Source organism: Mobula birostris, chromosome 31, assembly GCF_030028105.1.
Source record: "Mobula birostris isolate sMobBir1 chromosome 31, sMobBir1.hap1, whole genome shotgun sequence".
In the NCBI taxonomy this organism is placed as follows: Eukaryota; Metazoa; Chordata; class Chondrichthyes; order Myliobatiformes; family Myliobatidae; genus Mobula; species Mobula birostris.
In genome coordinates this window covers 18,109,230-18,123,379 of record NC_092400.1, presented here as the reverse complement: position 1 = coordinate 18,123,379, position 14,150 = coordinate 18,109,230, and the positions used below count along the sequence as shown (strand labels likewise).

Here is a 14,150-nt window from a genome sequence, read left to right as displayed (position 1 = left end):
CCCCACACTTCCCTCCTATCAGCTTAAAATTACGCACCCTCATTAATTTTTAATATAAAATTATTCATGCATTCAACAGCAAAACTATGTATTGTACAATCTTATGCCTGGCAATGAAAGCTAAATATATTTCATTGTTTGCAGCTTAATTTAAACGCTGATGCTTCTAGTTTTCCTGGAATTGATGATTCGATCGCACAATTTATTGGTGCTCTGACTATTTCACCCCGCCCATATACTCCACCCACAGGGGAACAAACTCATTCGAAGATCAACTTTACAGATTGTTCGTCTCTGATCGAGTTTGCTCTCCCTGGACACAACTTGACTTTTTCGCACAATGGCGAACTCGACCCCGCAATGTGCTCCTGCTGAAGATGTTAACTCGTCCTACAACCCGCCCATAATTATTATCACATTCATCCTCGGGCTTGCTGGAAATACGATTGCTTTGTGGATCTTTTGTGTTCATGTGAAGTCGCGGAAACCAAGTATTATATATTCACTGAATCTCATGATTGCAGACACTCTGTTACTATGCTGTCTACCTTTTCGAGCTGTTTATTTTATCCGAGGGAAGGACTGGAGTTTTGGTGATGGACTGTGTCGACTGAACAAATTCATGATTTCCCTGAACCGAACTGGCGGCGTCTTTTTCCTCATGGTTATAGCGATCGATCGTTACTTTAAGGTGGTCCATCCACTCCACAAGGTAAACAAGATCTCTACAAGGTGTGCGGTGAAGATAGCAGGCAGTCTGTGGATTGTAGCGGTGGCTATTTGCTTGCACTTGCTGACAGACAAACATCACTTCGAACAACACAACGTGACAAACTGTGAGCCTTTCAGCATAACGAAGGATCTGAGTCTCAGAGCAGCTTGGACTGGCTTTATTTTTATGTTCTTTAAGTTTCTTTTGCCAGTTTCAGTTATCCTATTCTCTACGTCCTCCATCATCTGGAGGTTACGGCAGATGGAAGCTGAAATGCGGGCTAAATATAAGCGAATTGTGAAACTTGTGATAGCCGTGGCTGCAGTTTTTGTCATTTTTTTCTTGCCCAGCAGTGTTGCTGCGGTCGCGGTTTTGGTGACTAAACTGAGAAGGTCAATTGACTGCAAGTCGTATCACATAGCAGCGAATATCTTTTACAATACGTTGTTTATAACGTATCTGAACAGTGTGGTCGATCCCATTATTTACTATTTTTCTACTTCGCAGTTTAAAGATGGTTTGGAGAAAGCTCTGCTTCCTCTTAATTTAAGCTGTCGCAGATCAGCCACTGAACAAGGAACATCTCAAGGGCGCCAGAGTTTGGATCAGCAAACGAGCTCTGTAACCGCTTTCTGATGGCTCCCGCTCTGTGTGAACTAGATGCCCTCAAAGCAAAGCTGATTAATGCGCCCGAAAGGAGAAAGTGATCAAATGTTAAAATTTTTGTGAGGGATAAATCGATCTTAACGAACAAGTTCCGTAAGACACTACCCTTTATGTAGAGAAGAAATTGCATCTTATCTCTACGAAGCTTAGTTTATTTCAGAGCTTATTCCTTAAGAAACTTTTCCTTACTTTCAAGCAGTTTTCCCATTCTTTTGTATGCCATGGGGCCTTACAATTAAACGGGGGGTGGTGGACCACATGTTGGAAACCCTGGTTTAAAGGAAAGTGTTCTGTGTTGTGTATGGGTATTTAAGATATCCTCTTTCCATATAAGCAACTGCTTCCACAGATGAATTCAGCCTCCGTGTCTCTTTTGTAGCTGGCTTCTACTCGTTATAGTGGTAGAAGGTTGCTGGACTGTCCATCAGAATCAGCAGTAATCTATTCATCCAAGAACAACCCTACCTGTGGACTTTCAGTCAGGAGGAAAGTGATGTTAGGAGTTGCTGGGATGGAGGCAAACTGCATGCAGTCATATACTGATGGTACTGGAACCGGATTCTTAAAAAAAACATCTCCGAGTGAGCTGGAGATAGGAACGGAAGCGCTGGTTCAAAATTAGGGAATTTATTTCCAAATTTGAAATCTGGAATGAAAAGAGGTTATCTGTATTGAAGATGGATGATCAGCATTTACAATAGAGATGAGTATGCACTTCTGTAACCAGAGGGTGAAGAGTCTGTGGAATTCTTTGCCACGGATGACTGGCGGTGAAATCATTGGGTGGTTTTAAAGTGGAGGCTGATGGGTTCTTGATTAATCAGAACATCAAAGGTTATGGGGAGGTGACAGGAGAATGGGGTTGAGAAGAATAATAAATCAATCATGATGGAATGATGGAGCAGAATTGATGGGCCGAATAGCCCAGTTCTGCTCCTATGTCTTATGGGTGTCAATGAAGTTACCAGAGTATTGTAGAAACCTCTCGGGTATACTAATGTTAAAATGATCTTGCTAACCTGGTCGGCTCCATCTGGGAATGTCAACCGACAGCGATTTACTTGCTCTAACTCTCTGGAAATGACTGATGTGGATCATTGTTTGCAGCAAAGGACTCCAACACAAGAGGGCAGTGTTGAAAGGAATGAACACCGACATTCCTAGTGAAGAATGTCTTTACAAACAAGGGTATGTGAGAAACTGAGATAGCAGGTTCTTTCCACAACCTGCTTCCACATCTCCCCCACCCCCACAGAATCCAATCAAAATATTTCTGGTGTCCTTTATTCCACTATTTCACACACACCTGCCTGGGCTTCAAAATGTATATGCATACGTGCACGATTGCACAATGCAGATAGTTGGATTGGGGAGGCTGGAATGTGGAAGAACTTTGTGATGCACGGTCGTGTGTGCATGTGTGTGCTCACATATATGTTTGTGATTTAAGTGCATGCATGCTTGTATGCAGAGGTACGCTAGTTATTGAAAACTATGAGTACGGCAGCTGTGCAGCAGCGAATGACTTTAATATGGACTGAACTGCCTCACCACATTAGAAACATCATTATGGAGTGTGGCCTGAGAGACTGTTGCTACCTCTCCTCCCAGAAGCATGGGGAGTCATGGCCAGGCTGCATGAAGGAGAGCAGAACTCACTTTTAACTTCCATTCAGCAGATATTTGTGGTAACAGAAAACCTACTCGGGGAATGTTGTTATCTCTCTGTACTCTGTGAGCAAAGTGCATGGAACTGCAATTAAATATATTTAATTGGATGGATTTGAATAATATTCTGCTCATTTCACTGAGGGCATCTGCTGGACCAATTTACCAGCCACCTGAGACCTCATCTTTAATAATCAACTCTTGACGTCTTCCCAACACTGAGATGAGATGAACTGGTCTATAGTTTCCTTTTTCTTCCTCTCACCTTTCTTGAAGAGTGGAGTGACATTGGCAATTTTCCCATCTTCCAGGATCATTCCAGAATCTAGTGATTCTTGAAAGATCATGAATAATACCTCCACAATCTCTTTAGACACTTCTTTCAGACCCCTGGGGTGTACACTATCTGGTCTAGGTAACTTACCTACCTTCAGACCTTCCAGCTTTCCAAGAACCTTCTCTCTGGTCATGGTAACTTCACACACTTCATGACCCCTGTCCCTGGAGCCTCCACCATCCTGCTAGTGTCTTCCACAGTAAAAATGGATGCCAAATAATTACTCTGTTTCTCTGCTATTTCATAGACCCCCCCCCACCCTTTACTACCACTCCAGTATCATTTACAATGGTTCAATATCCACTCTCGCTTCTCTTTTACACTTTATGTATCTTAAGAAACTGTTGGTATTAAACTCTTCAATATTATTGGTTAGCTTGCTTCTGTATTCCATCCTTACCTTCCTAGTGATATCCTTATTGCTTTCTGTTGCTTTTTAAAGGCTCCTCAATCCTCTAATTTCCCACTACTTTTCAGTCTATTATATCCCCTCTCTTTGGCTTTCATGTTGGCTTTGACTTCTCTTGTTAGCCATGGTTTGTCATCTTTCCTTTAAAATACTTCGTCCTCTCTGGGATGTATATATCCTCAGTCTTCGGCATAGCTTCCAGAAATTCCAGCCATTGCTGCTCTGCTGTCATCCCTGCCAGTGTTTTTTTCCCAATCAATTCTGGACAACTCTCTCATGCTTCTGTAATTCCCTTTACTCCACTGTAATACTGATAGATCTGACTTTAGGTTTTCCTTCTCAGGTTTCAGGGTGAATTCAATCAAATTATGATCACTTGCCCCTGAGGTTTCTTTTACCTTAAGGTTTCTCATCAATTCTGGTTCATTGCACAACACTCAATCCAGAATAGCTGGTCTTCTAGCTGGCTCAACCACCAGCTGCTCTAGAAAGCCATCTCATAGGCACTCTAGAAATCCCCCCTCACTCCAGTAATCCAGCAGCACCAACCCAATCTACCTGAATATTGAATTCCACCATGACTGTTGTAACATTGCCATTTGCATACATTGCATTGAATCTTATGCTTTCTGGGAGAAAAGTTAATAAACTTTGAATGAAAATTATCAATGCTCTGAATTTTGCTGTATGCAGAACTTCATATATGATAACTCTGAATAAATTCACTTGTCTCTGAAATGTTGTGACTGTTTTTACCTTTGTGTTTTGAACAATGGAGAAATCAACCCAGGAATGTGTTTCTAGTGAGGCTGTCAATTCTTCTCATGGCCCACCAGTAATTATACAACAATCATCCTCGGTCTAATCAGAAAGACAACTCTTTATAGGTATAGTATTATAATTTCATTTAAAATCATAGAGAAGTACAGCACAGGAACCATTGTGCAGATGCAAATAAAAATAGATAGCACTAAATAAGATGAACATGAAATAACGAGGTAAAGTGTGATCATTGGTTGTGGGAACAGCAGAAACATAATGAGTGTCATTATCCTCTTTTGTTCTAGAGCTTGATGGTTGGGGGGTAGCAACTGTTGTTGAACCTGGTCGTTCATGTTGCAGAAACTCAATGCAATTGTTGTTTGAACCAAACGTTAGAGTGAGGAAGAAATGTGACCTAAGTGACTTTGACCATAGAATGATTGTTGGTGCCAGATGGTGTGGACTGAGTATATCAGAAACTGCTGACCTTTGGGACTTTAACTCACAACAGTCTCTAGAGGTTACAAAGAATGGACCAAGAAACCAAAAAACATCCAGTGAGAAGCAGTTTTGTTGGTGAAAATGTTTTGTTAATGAGAGAGGTCAGAGGAGAATGGCCAGACAGGTTCTTGCGGACAGGATCTCCAATAACCATGTGTTACAACAGCGTTGTGCAGATGAGCATCTCTGAATGCTGAACATGTCGAGCCTTGAAGTGGATTGGCTGGAGCAGCAGAGGACTACAAACATATACTCAGTGACCTCTTTATTAGGTCGAGGATTTACCTAGTAAAGTGGCCACTGCGTTTATTGTAACTTGTGATCAAATCCTTAACGTATGCACAGTAGCTGTTTCTAGGCTATTATCCTTGAGTAGGAATGTGAATGATGCCAACATTCATTCTGGATCTGGCAGCGAACAGGGCACCTGAGACTGGTGGCCTTACTGAGAACGTAAGGGCACACTTCCACTCTGACCATTTGGGCTTGCTTTCAGTTTAGCACCACATTCCCTGGATGGGAAGGGAGTGAGTCAGTCTGAGTGAAGAAATGGAATGAGGAATTGTTCCTAATATGGTTAAAGAGCTGACGGTGAAAGAAGCTACGAACTTTAGAGCAGGGGTCCCAAACCTGTTTTGCACTGCGGACCGGTTTAATATTGACAATGTTTTGGCGGACCGGCCGACCCGGTGGGGTGGGGGGGGGGGAATGTTTGCTAACGGACAAGAGTAGCAGTCAAATACGTTGGGTATACCCCGAGAAAGACTGCAATGACCATGAAGCCTTGCGCGGGCACCAGTGCGCATGCGTGTACTTGCTGATTTTTTTCTACAAATGGTTTTTGGCGATTCTGTTCGGGCGGGGGGGGGGGGGTGTCTGTTAATCATGACCGGAATGTAGGTGATAAGTGGCTAATACACTCAATTTTGTTTCTAAAAGGTTTCTCTAACGAATTTAATATTAAACACACAGCGCATATTTTCCCCGCATGAATATAGTGATCAGTCAATTATCAGGGGAGGACAGGGGAGCTTGAAGTAAGTGTTGAACGAACTTCCAGTGGAAGTGGCAGAAACAGGTTCGATATTATCTTTTAAAGAAAAATTGGATATGTATATGGACAGGAAAGGAATGGAGGGTTATGGGCTGAGTGCAGGTCGGTGGGACTAGGTGAGAGTAAACGTTCGGCACGGACTAGAAGGGCAGAGATGGCCCGTTTCCATGCTGTAATTGTTATATGGTAATATAAGTCAATAGCATCATAACATTTTAAGTAACGTTTGGATATTAAATGCACAGCACATATTTTCCCCGTATGAACATATAAAATCATTGCAACACACTAATATCGCTGATTCAGTGGGAGCCCTGGGCTGAATACTTGTTCCCTGCAACAAGACGGTCCTATCGAGGGGTGATGGGAGACAGCGATACTTGAAGGGAAATCCTTATGTCCAGTCTATTCTGCAACTTAGTTTTCGTTGCATTCATTGCAGAGATATGTTGGAAATGGAAGCAATGTTTTCAGTCCTTTCCTGACTATCTCAGGATTCTTAGCCCTGACTTTGATCCGGAATGCTGGCAGAGATGTTATGTCAAACATACTTTCCAGCCGGCCGTCATTTACAAGCTGGAGGAGTTGATCTCCTTCCTGCGCTGACATGGATGACGCACGGGTAATGACCTCGCGTGCATAATGGCTCAACAGTGGGCGTGACAGGGAATGAGGAAAGGTGCAGCTGACGCATATCGCCAAATCATATCGTTTCCTCATGGCCTGGTAGCGCATGCTTTGCGGCCCAGTACCTGGGGACCCCTGCTTTAGAGTGAGGCTTGCCACAGTTCCATTTGTGTGACAAAGTGCATGTTCAGTGTGGTTCATGGCAACTAACAACTTAAAATTGTTGGGTTTTGGATACACATATTGTTCATTCTCTTAGCAAAGCACAATATCACAGTGAGGAATGAGCGATTTACCCCATTATGTTTCTGGTGACTGTCAAACCTCCATTTACCCAAATGCTAAAGTTAATTAAAATTTTTTAAAATTCTCCCCACATCCTATTTTCTTCCTGCCACATTCTACCACCTACCAAATTTGTATGTGGAGAGGATGTTTCCTCTGATGGGGGCGTGTAAGACCAGAAGGCACAGCTTTAGAATAGAAGGAAGCCTTTTAAATGGAGATGAGGAACGATTTCTTTCTCCAGAGAGAGGTCACTCTGTGCAATTCGTTGTCACAGGTGGCTGTGGATGCCAGGGCATTGGGTATATTAAAGTCAGAGGTTCTCGATTAGTCAGGGCATGAAGAGAATTGGAAACAAGGAAGGAGATTGGGGTTGAGAGGGAAAATGGATCAGCCACGATGAAATGGCAGAGCAGAGTCAATGGGCTAAATGGCCTAATTCTGTACCTATATCTTATGGCCTTATGGGATAACACTAGGAGCAATTTACAGCAGGCTATTCATCTACTGCTATTCCCATGAGAAACTCGAGTGATGCTTGACTCCAGACTCTCTTGAGAAGTGCTTAAAAACCTGAGTCCCCATGGTCAGGTACTCTCAACACTGAGGTTCCCCATTTCCAGAATCCTCCACAAAACTGGGTCCCTCTTCAAAGTCCTTTCCTTCTCCAGATCCATTCATCGCTCTCTGCCAACTGAACTCTGATTATTTCAATTTGCTCGCTCTAACCGAGTGAATCTGAATTTGCAACACTCTCCTCAGTGAGAATGACTCCTGCATTGTCGTCAGACCTGCTGACAAGGAAAGTGTGTCAGTGCTCGTGCAAATTACTCTCTCCTGAATGTCATCTCCTGGACACTTTCTCATATTTCCAACAGGATCACGACCCACCACTGAGCATCAGGCTTTCATCTCTCATAGGAATCCCTGACATATTTCTTCAGAAGACTCCATTTACCCTCCAGCATTAGTTTTATAACTCACAGTTTGTATCTACTACTTCCCTACAAGCCAAGGGATCACGTATGCCTGTGATACCTCTGAAGCCCTCTGCTGCCATCATGTCCCATCATGTCCCTCTGCATCTCCATTGCGCACCAGGATAGATCTTCATCCATTCAGATTTTCATAGTCCGGTCTGTGGACTGTGGACTCCGGACTCCGGGTCTTCCGGCTGTCCCTTGTTTCAGTTGGGCTTAATCAAAGGCACCTGATGCTCGTCTTGTGGCTGGGAATATAAGTGGCCCTGGGTTTGAGTGTAGGGGCTGGGATTGCAATGCAGCATTTAGCATAGGTGGCTGGCTGTGCTGAGTCTGGTGAACTGTGGTTAAGTTGAGTTATGACTGGAAAATGGCAGAGAGAGAGAACATCAAGGAAAGAGCCCAGCATGTTGAAGGAAGTTTTTGGCGAGAGTGGAAGTGAACTGGAGATGAAGGTCGGTGGGAAAGAGGAACAGAATGAAAGGAGGAAGAAAAGTAAGCAGAGGTACGGGATATCAAACTCTGAGGAATCAGTGGATGATCAAAGCAGGACAGCAAAACAATGGAAAGAAGATGAAATTAAAGCAATTATAAAACTAAGTGAAGATGGGATGTTATTTGGTGAGTGGAACCTGATTCATTTGATGAAGATGCTCAACAAAATTCTAGGTGAGATTAAAGGAGCAAAGACTTTATGAAATGGATCGCTATCAGTGATTTGTCGGGATAGTTTTCAGCAAGGTAAAGTGATGTTTATGTAAAATAGACAGCAAAGAAGTACAATGCTTGATACCCAACAATAGAAAGTGGACTGAAGGAGTTATTTTGGGGATATCAACAAAAGTTACTATGGATGAGATTAAACAGAACATAAAAGGAGCAAAAATTATTGAGGCCAAATGTTTGAAAGTTACAAGAAATGGGAAAAAGTGTGGTAGTTTATAGGTAATGATTAACTTTGATGGAGGTATTGCCGACTAATGTTTACTTAGGGTATATGTGTTATGCGGTTAGAATATATATACCACCGCCTTTAAGATGCTATAAATGTCAGAAATTCGGGCACATTGCGGTGGTCTGCAGAGAAAAACAAAGATGTGGGAGATGCGCTGGAATACATGAATATGGGAAATGTGAAGCGAGCGCTAGGCTGAAATGCTGCAATTGTGGCGAGGAACACAGCGCAGCTTATCGAGGGTGCATTTATAGCAAGAAGGCGGCTGAGATACAATATGTAAAAGTAACTCAAGGAATCAGTTATGCGGAGGCAGTGAAAGAATTTGATGAAAAAAGGCTGTCAAGCAAACAAATACAGGCAATAATAAACTAGTGAATTGTGAGAGCTGTAATATGAAAAATAAGGATACACTATTAATGAGTAGAAAGGAGTTCATGCTTTTTATGGTGGATGTAATTAATTGTTCAGCGCAAACAAGCAAAAGGACTGAGAAAATTAAAATTATCGTCAAGTCTGCTGAAAAGTATCTTGGTATTAAAGGAATTAGGTGGGAAGAAGTCAAAGAAATGCTGAATGGAGGATACAACAGTTCACAGGCAGGGGAGATGGAATCTCAATGGCAGTATACTTATTGCAAATGGTCAAAAATTTAAGAAATGTTTCAGAACTTAAGGAAAATCCTCAGATTTTATGGTTGAAGCCCAGGGTAAATGTGCAGAACTACAACAACAAACAGAAGTACCCGACAAGAACAACGGTGAGTTGGAAAGAGATTGGAAAATGGAGGAAATTATTACAAGGATACAAAAGGAAAAAGAATTTGTTGCAAAGTGAATTATCTACATTCAGATTATAAAATGAAAACACGGAAGCAAATGAAGAAGAACTCCGAGGTCTCAGCAATCAACTGCAGGCTACGATCCAAATAAAGGAAAACCTGAAAAAGCAGATAGACTTGGCAAAACAAGAAGTTTGAAAGTATAACGTGTGATAATTACTATTCTTTAACAAGGTTTTTGTCTTACAAGTGTTGTAGATGAAATCAATGTAATTGAGGTAATGCGACTACGCGAAAACGTGACATAATTAGGGAAGAATAGCAGTTTGCGGCATTATCTAATGAGCGCATTAAGCATTCACGAGAATTGGAACTACAGAGTGATGCGAATAAATAACTGCAGGTTGAACTAGAATGTTTAAAGTAGAGAACTCCAGAATGAAGGGTCTCGGCCTGAAACGTCGACTGTACCTCTTCCTAGAGATGCTGACTGGCCTGCTGCGTTCACCAGCAACTTTGATGTGTGTTGCTTGAATTTCCAGCATCTGCAGAATTCCTGTTGTTTGAACTCCAGGACATATTTGGTTGGAACACCACAAGTCTAGCAGATGGCAGTAATGCACTGAAAGCTGGTTGCCAACCGCCATTAAACAAAAAAAAGAAGAAGAAGTGTAGGGGCTGGTTCGTCTCATCAGTATCCTGTCCTTGCCTCCATGGGGTAAGTCAGGCTGTCTTTGCTGTTACCCTATGGTTGGATCTGTCCCTTCCTGTCCTTGCCTCCGTTGGGTAAGCCAGGCCGTCTTTGCCGTTACCCTGAGCTGAACTGTTCCCTTCCCTTCCCCTTCCTTCTGAAGCCTTACCTGCAACCTTGTCAAGTTCTACTGCCGGAGCAAGACTGTAGCCTTGCTGCGTCTAGATAAGGAACTGTCTGTCATTGTTTTGAACTGTCTCTGTGTCGATACCTTCGCTAGGTTGGTCCGGCCATTTGCCGCTACCTTGTGTTGGGAACTGTTTCTGTGCATTATTAGGAGAGAATCCAATGATCTAGTACCCAAAGGCACAGTCTCAGAATAAGGGGACATCTCACTAGAACTGAGATGAGGAATTTCCTCAGGCAGAGTATGGGGAATCTTTGGAATTCATTGTCATATAGGGTGGAGGAGGTCAAATCATTGAGTGCATTTAAGATAAAGATTTGTAGGTTCTTGATTATTAAGTGGGGTTAACAGTTATAGGATGAAGTTGGGAGAATGGAGTTGCAAACAGAAACTCAGACATGCTTAAGTAGTAGAGCAGATTTGCTGGTCTGTTTAGCCTAATTCCAATCGGATACCTTATGCTTTTATGATCCTGCACAGATTGGCAAGTGCTTCCTGACAGGGTGTTGGGTGGGTGTAGGTGAGGTGCTGTGCTCCACCTTGCGGTTCTGAAGTATGGGCATGAGCTTCTCAGTTCCATCATGAAAGCCCCTTCTGTACTTTGAGCAGCTGTGGGCCAGGGATCCCCAAAGTCAGATGGTACCTTGCATTTGTGGAATGAGGCAGTTGTGCTCACAGAGACGGCACCAAGACTGGAGGAAGGCTAAAGGCCTTCAGTGAAGTAGAAATGGAGATGGCAATGAAGGATTGTCTGGAACATTGCAACACAAAGGCTTGAATTCAGATTGTATGTCTCAGCATGAGGACTGGGGATTTCAAAGGTTTCAAAGGTACATTTAATATCAGAGAAATGTATACAACACACATCCTGAAATCCTTTTTCTTCGCAAACATCCATGAAAACAGCGGAGTGCCTCCAAAGAATGAATGACAGTTAAACCTCTCTCCCTAATAAGAGAAAAAGAGATGTCTCCGTTTCGCAGCGAGAGGGGAGACATATCAAGCAACTCGCTGATTTACGATGTTAAAAGTCTATTGCGTCGCTTTTTCGGAGCTCTGTGCCCAAAGAACTCGGGTCTCTGGGCGCACAGCCAGCAGCCAGCTCGCTGCTTTCGATCTTCCATCTCCCACGACACCGGATTTCTGCAGAGGCACCGACCTTCGGTCCGCCCGTCTCCAGAGCCACGAGATCCCAGAGCTCCGAAGGCGAGCTAACTCTATCAGGCTGCATCCCCGGCATATCGAATAACGGCCAGTCGTGAAACCCCGAGAGCGGTTCCCGCAGTCAGCGTGTAACTCCAGGTCAGGATCGTGAAAAGAACCCCGAAAGGGGAAAATAGAGATATTAAAGATGGAAATAGAGCTGTTCCGTAGGTGCAAGCAAAGGCGCCATTGTCTCCTCCTAAGGATAACTCACAGGCTATATGAGGAAACTTGATAGAGGTCCAAGTGATCAGATTGGTGCCGCTGATCTTCAACAGGCTATTGTTTCCACTGGTTAAATAATCTGACTGCAGGTCTGCTCTGATCTCTGTGAGGTCCTTTGGAATCAGAAGTATTTTTCCAAATTGAGATCAGCAGGACTCCTGGGAATTCTGGTCATCAGGTACTGTACCTGTAGTAGCCTTCCACTCACAGTGGTCAGTATGGACTTTTGCCTAAATCCCAATACACACCCAGTGGCCACTTTATTAGGTACACCTGTCCCTTGCTCATTAATCTAATCAGCCAATCATGTTCAAATTTCAAAGTAAAATTTAATATCGGAGCTCATACGTGTCACCACATACAACCCTGAGATTCTTTTTCCTGCGGGCATACTCAGCAAATCTATAGATCACATAACTGTAAACAGGATCGATGAACAACAGACTGCAAACTCAAATATAAGTAAATAGCAATATCTAACGAGAACATGAAATAATAAGATAAAGCGTCCTTAACGTGAAATCAGTGGTTGTGGGAACACGAGAAATAGAATGAGTCAAGTTATTCTCTTTTAATTCAAGAGCCTGATGGTTGAGGGGTAGTAACTGTTCTTGAACCTGGTGGTTCACGTGGCTGGAACTCAATGCATGAAAAAAAGCCGACGTGGTCAAGAGGATCAGTTATTTTTTTAAACCAAGCATAAAACTGACTCTTGCATTGTCGTCAAACCTGCTGATAAGGGCAATGTGACTGTTCTTGGGAAAATTACTCTCTCCTAAATTTATTTGATCTTGAATTCGTTGGAAATGACTTTCGTGGATCATTGTTTGCAGCATAGACGCCCAACACAAGATGGCAGTGTTGAAAGATATGAACACTCCTTGTGAAGAATATCTTTACAAACAAGGACATGAGAGACAGCAGGTTTGTTTTTCTCCCCAGAATCCAATCAAAATATTTCTGGTGACCGTAGTCCCATTATTTTACACTTACGCATGCAGGTAGTTGCATTGGGGTGACTAGAATGTGGAAGAACTTTGTGATTGATGCATGGTTGTGCGTTTGCATGTGTGTGCTCACATATATATTTGTGCCTTAAGTGCGTTCATGCATATGTATGCCCGGTATTTATTGCTATGAGTAGGGCAGCAGTGACTGACTTGAATACAGACTGAACTGCCTCACCACGTTACTAACACCATGTGGGAGTGTGGCCCGAGGATCTATTGCTGCCTCCCCTCCTACAACCATGGTAAATCATGTCCAGGTTGCATGAAGGAGAGTAGAAATCACTTTTAACCTTCATTCAGCAGATCGTTGTGGTAACAGATAGTCGATACTGGGAATACTGTGGTCTCTCTGTACTCTGTGAGTAAAGTGTATGGAACAGCAGTTCTGTATAATCAAGGAGATGGATTTGAGTACTGTAATATTCTGCTTATCTCATTGAGGGCACCTGTTGGACCAAATTACCCGTTTGTACAGGAGAAGCAGTAGGGTGGGCTTCCAAATGGGGAACTTTAGTTTAGGTAGAGAAGGTGCATTTCAACTGAATTGGGAGTGAACCCTGAATAACAAAGAAAGTTTCATAGCTTTGATAGGACAAAAAATGGTTTATGTACGTAATATCATATCGAGTAGCTATTAAATTCTGTTAATATTGCTGGATGTATTTCATTGAGTTAAATCTTTGCAGCACTGCTAAGAAAATTTTGGACACAACTTACCGATGTACTGAATTTTGCTGTATGCAGATATTTTCATCTTTGAATAAGTTTTCTTGTATCGGAGACTGTGACTGTGTTTACGGCGGCGTTTGGAACAATGGACAATTCAGCCCAGCAACGTGCCTCCATCGAGGTAGTCAATTCTGCTCGCAGCCCACCAGTAAATATTACAACAATCGGCCTAGGACTAGTAAGAAATGCAACTGCTTTGTAGATGTTTTATCTTCATGTAAAATCTGAAACATAGAAACGTACAGGACAGAAAATGCCCTTTGGCCTATCTATTGCGTAGGAAACCATTTAATCTGCCTGTTCGCATTGACCTGCGCCGGTACCATAGCCTTCCACAGCTCTACCATCCACGTACCTATGCAAACTTC

General features: G+C 42.8%; 1 protein-coding gene across 1 annotated transcript; it reads left to right on the top strand.

The window, feature by feature from the left end:
- The first annotated feature begins 284 nt into the window (after positions 1–284).
- Positions 285–2,423, top strand: LOC140190754 (hydroxycarboxylic acid receptor 2-like). The gene has a single exon (XM_072247584.1). It carries the CDS (start codon positions 341–343, stop codon positions 1,346–1,348), a length of 1,008 nt encoding a protein of 335 aa, XP_072103685.1. The 5' UTR covers positions 285–340; the 3' UTR covers positions 1,349–2,423.
- Positions 2,424–14,150: the final 11,727 nt, after the last annotated feature.

Coding starts and splice junctions, on each gene's coding strand:
- LOC140190754 (XM_072247584.1), top strand. CDS start 341: ATGGCGAACTCGACCCCGCAATGTGCTCCTGCTGAAGATGTTAACTCG.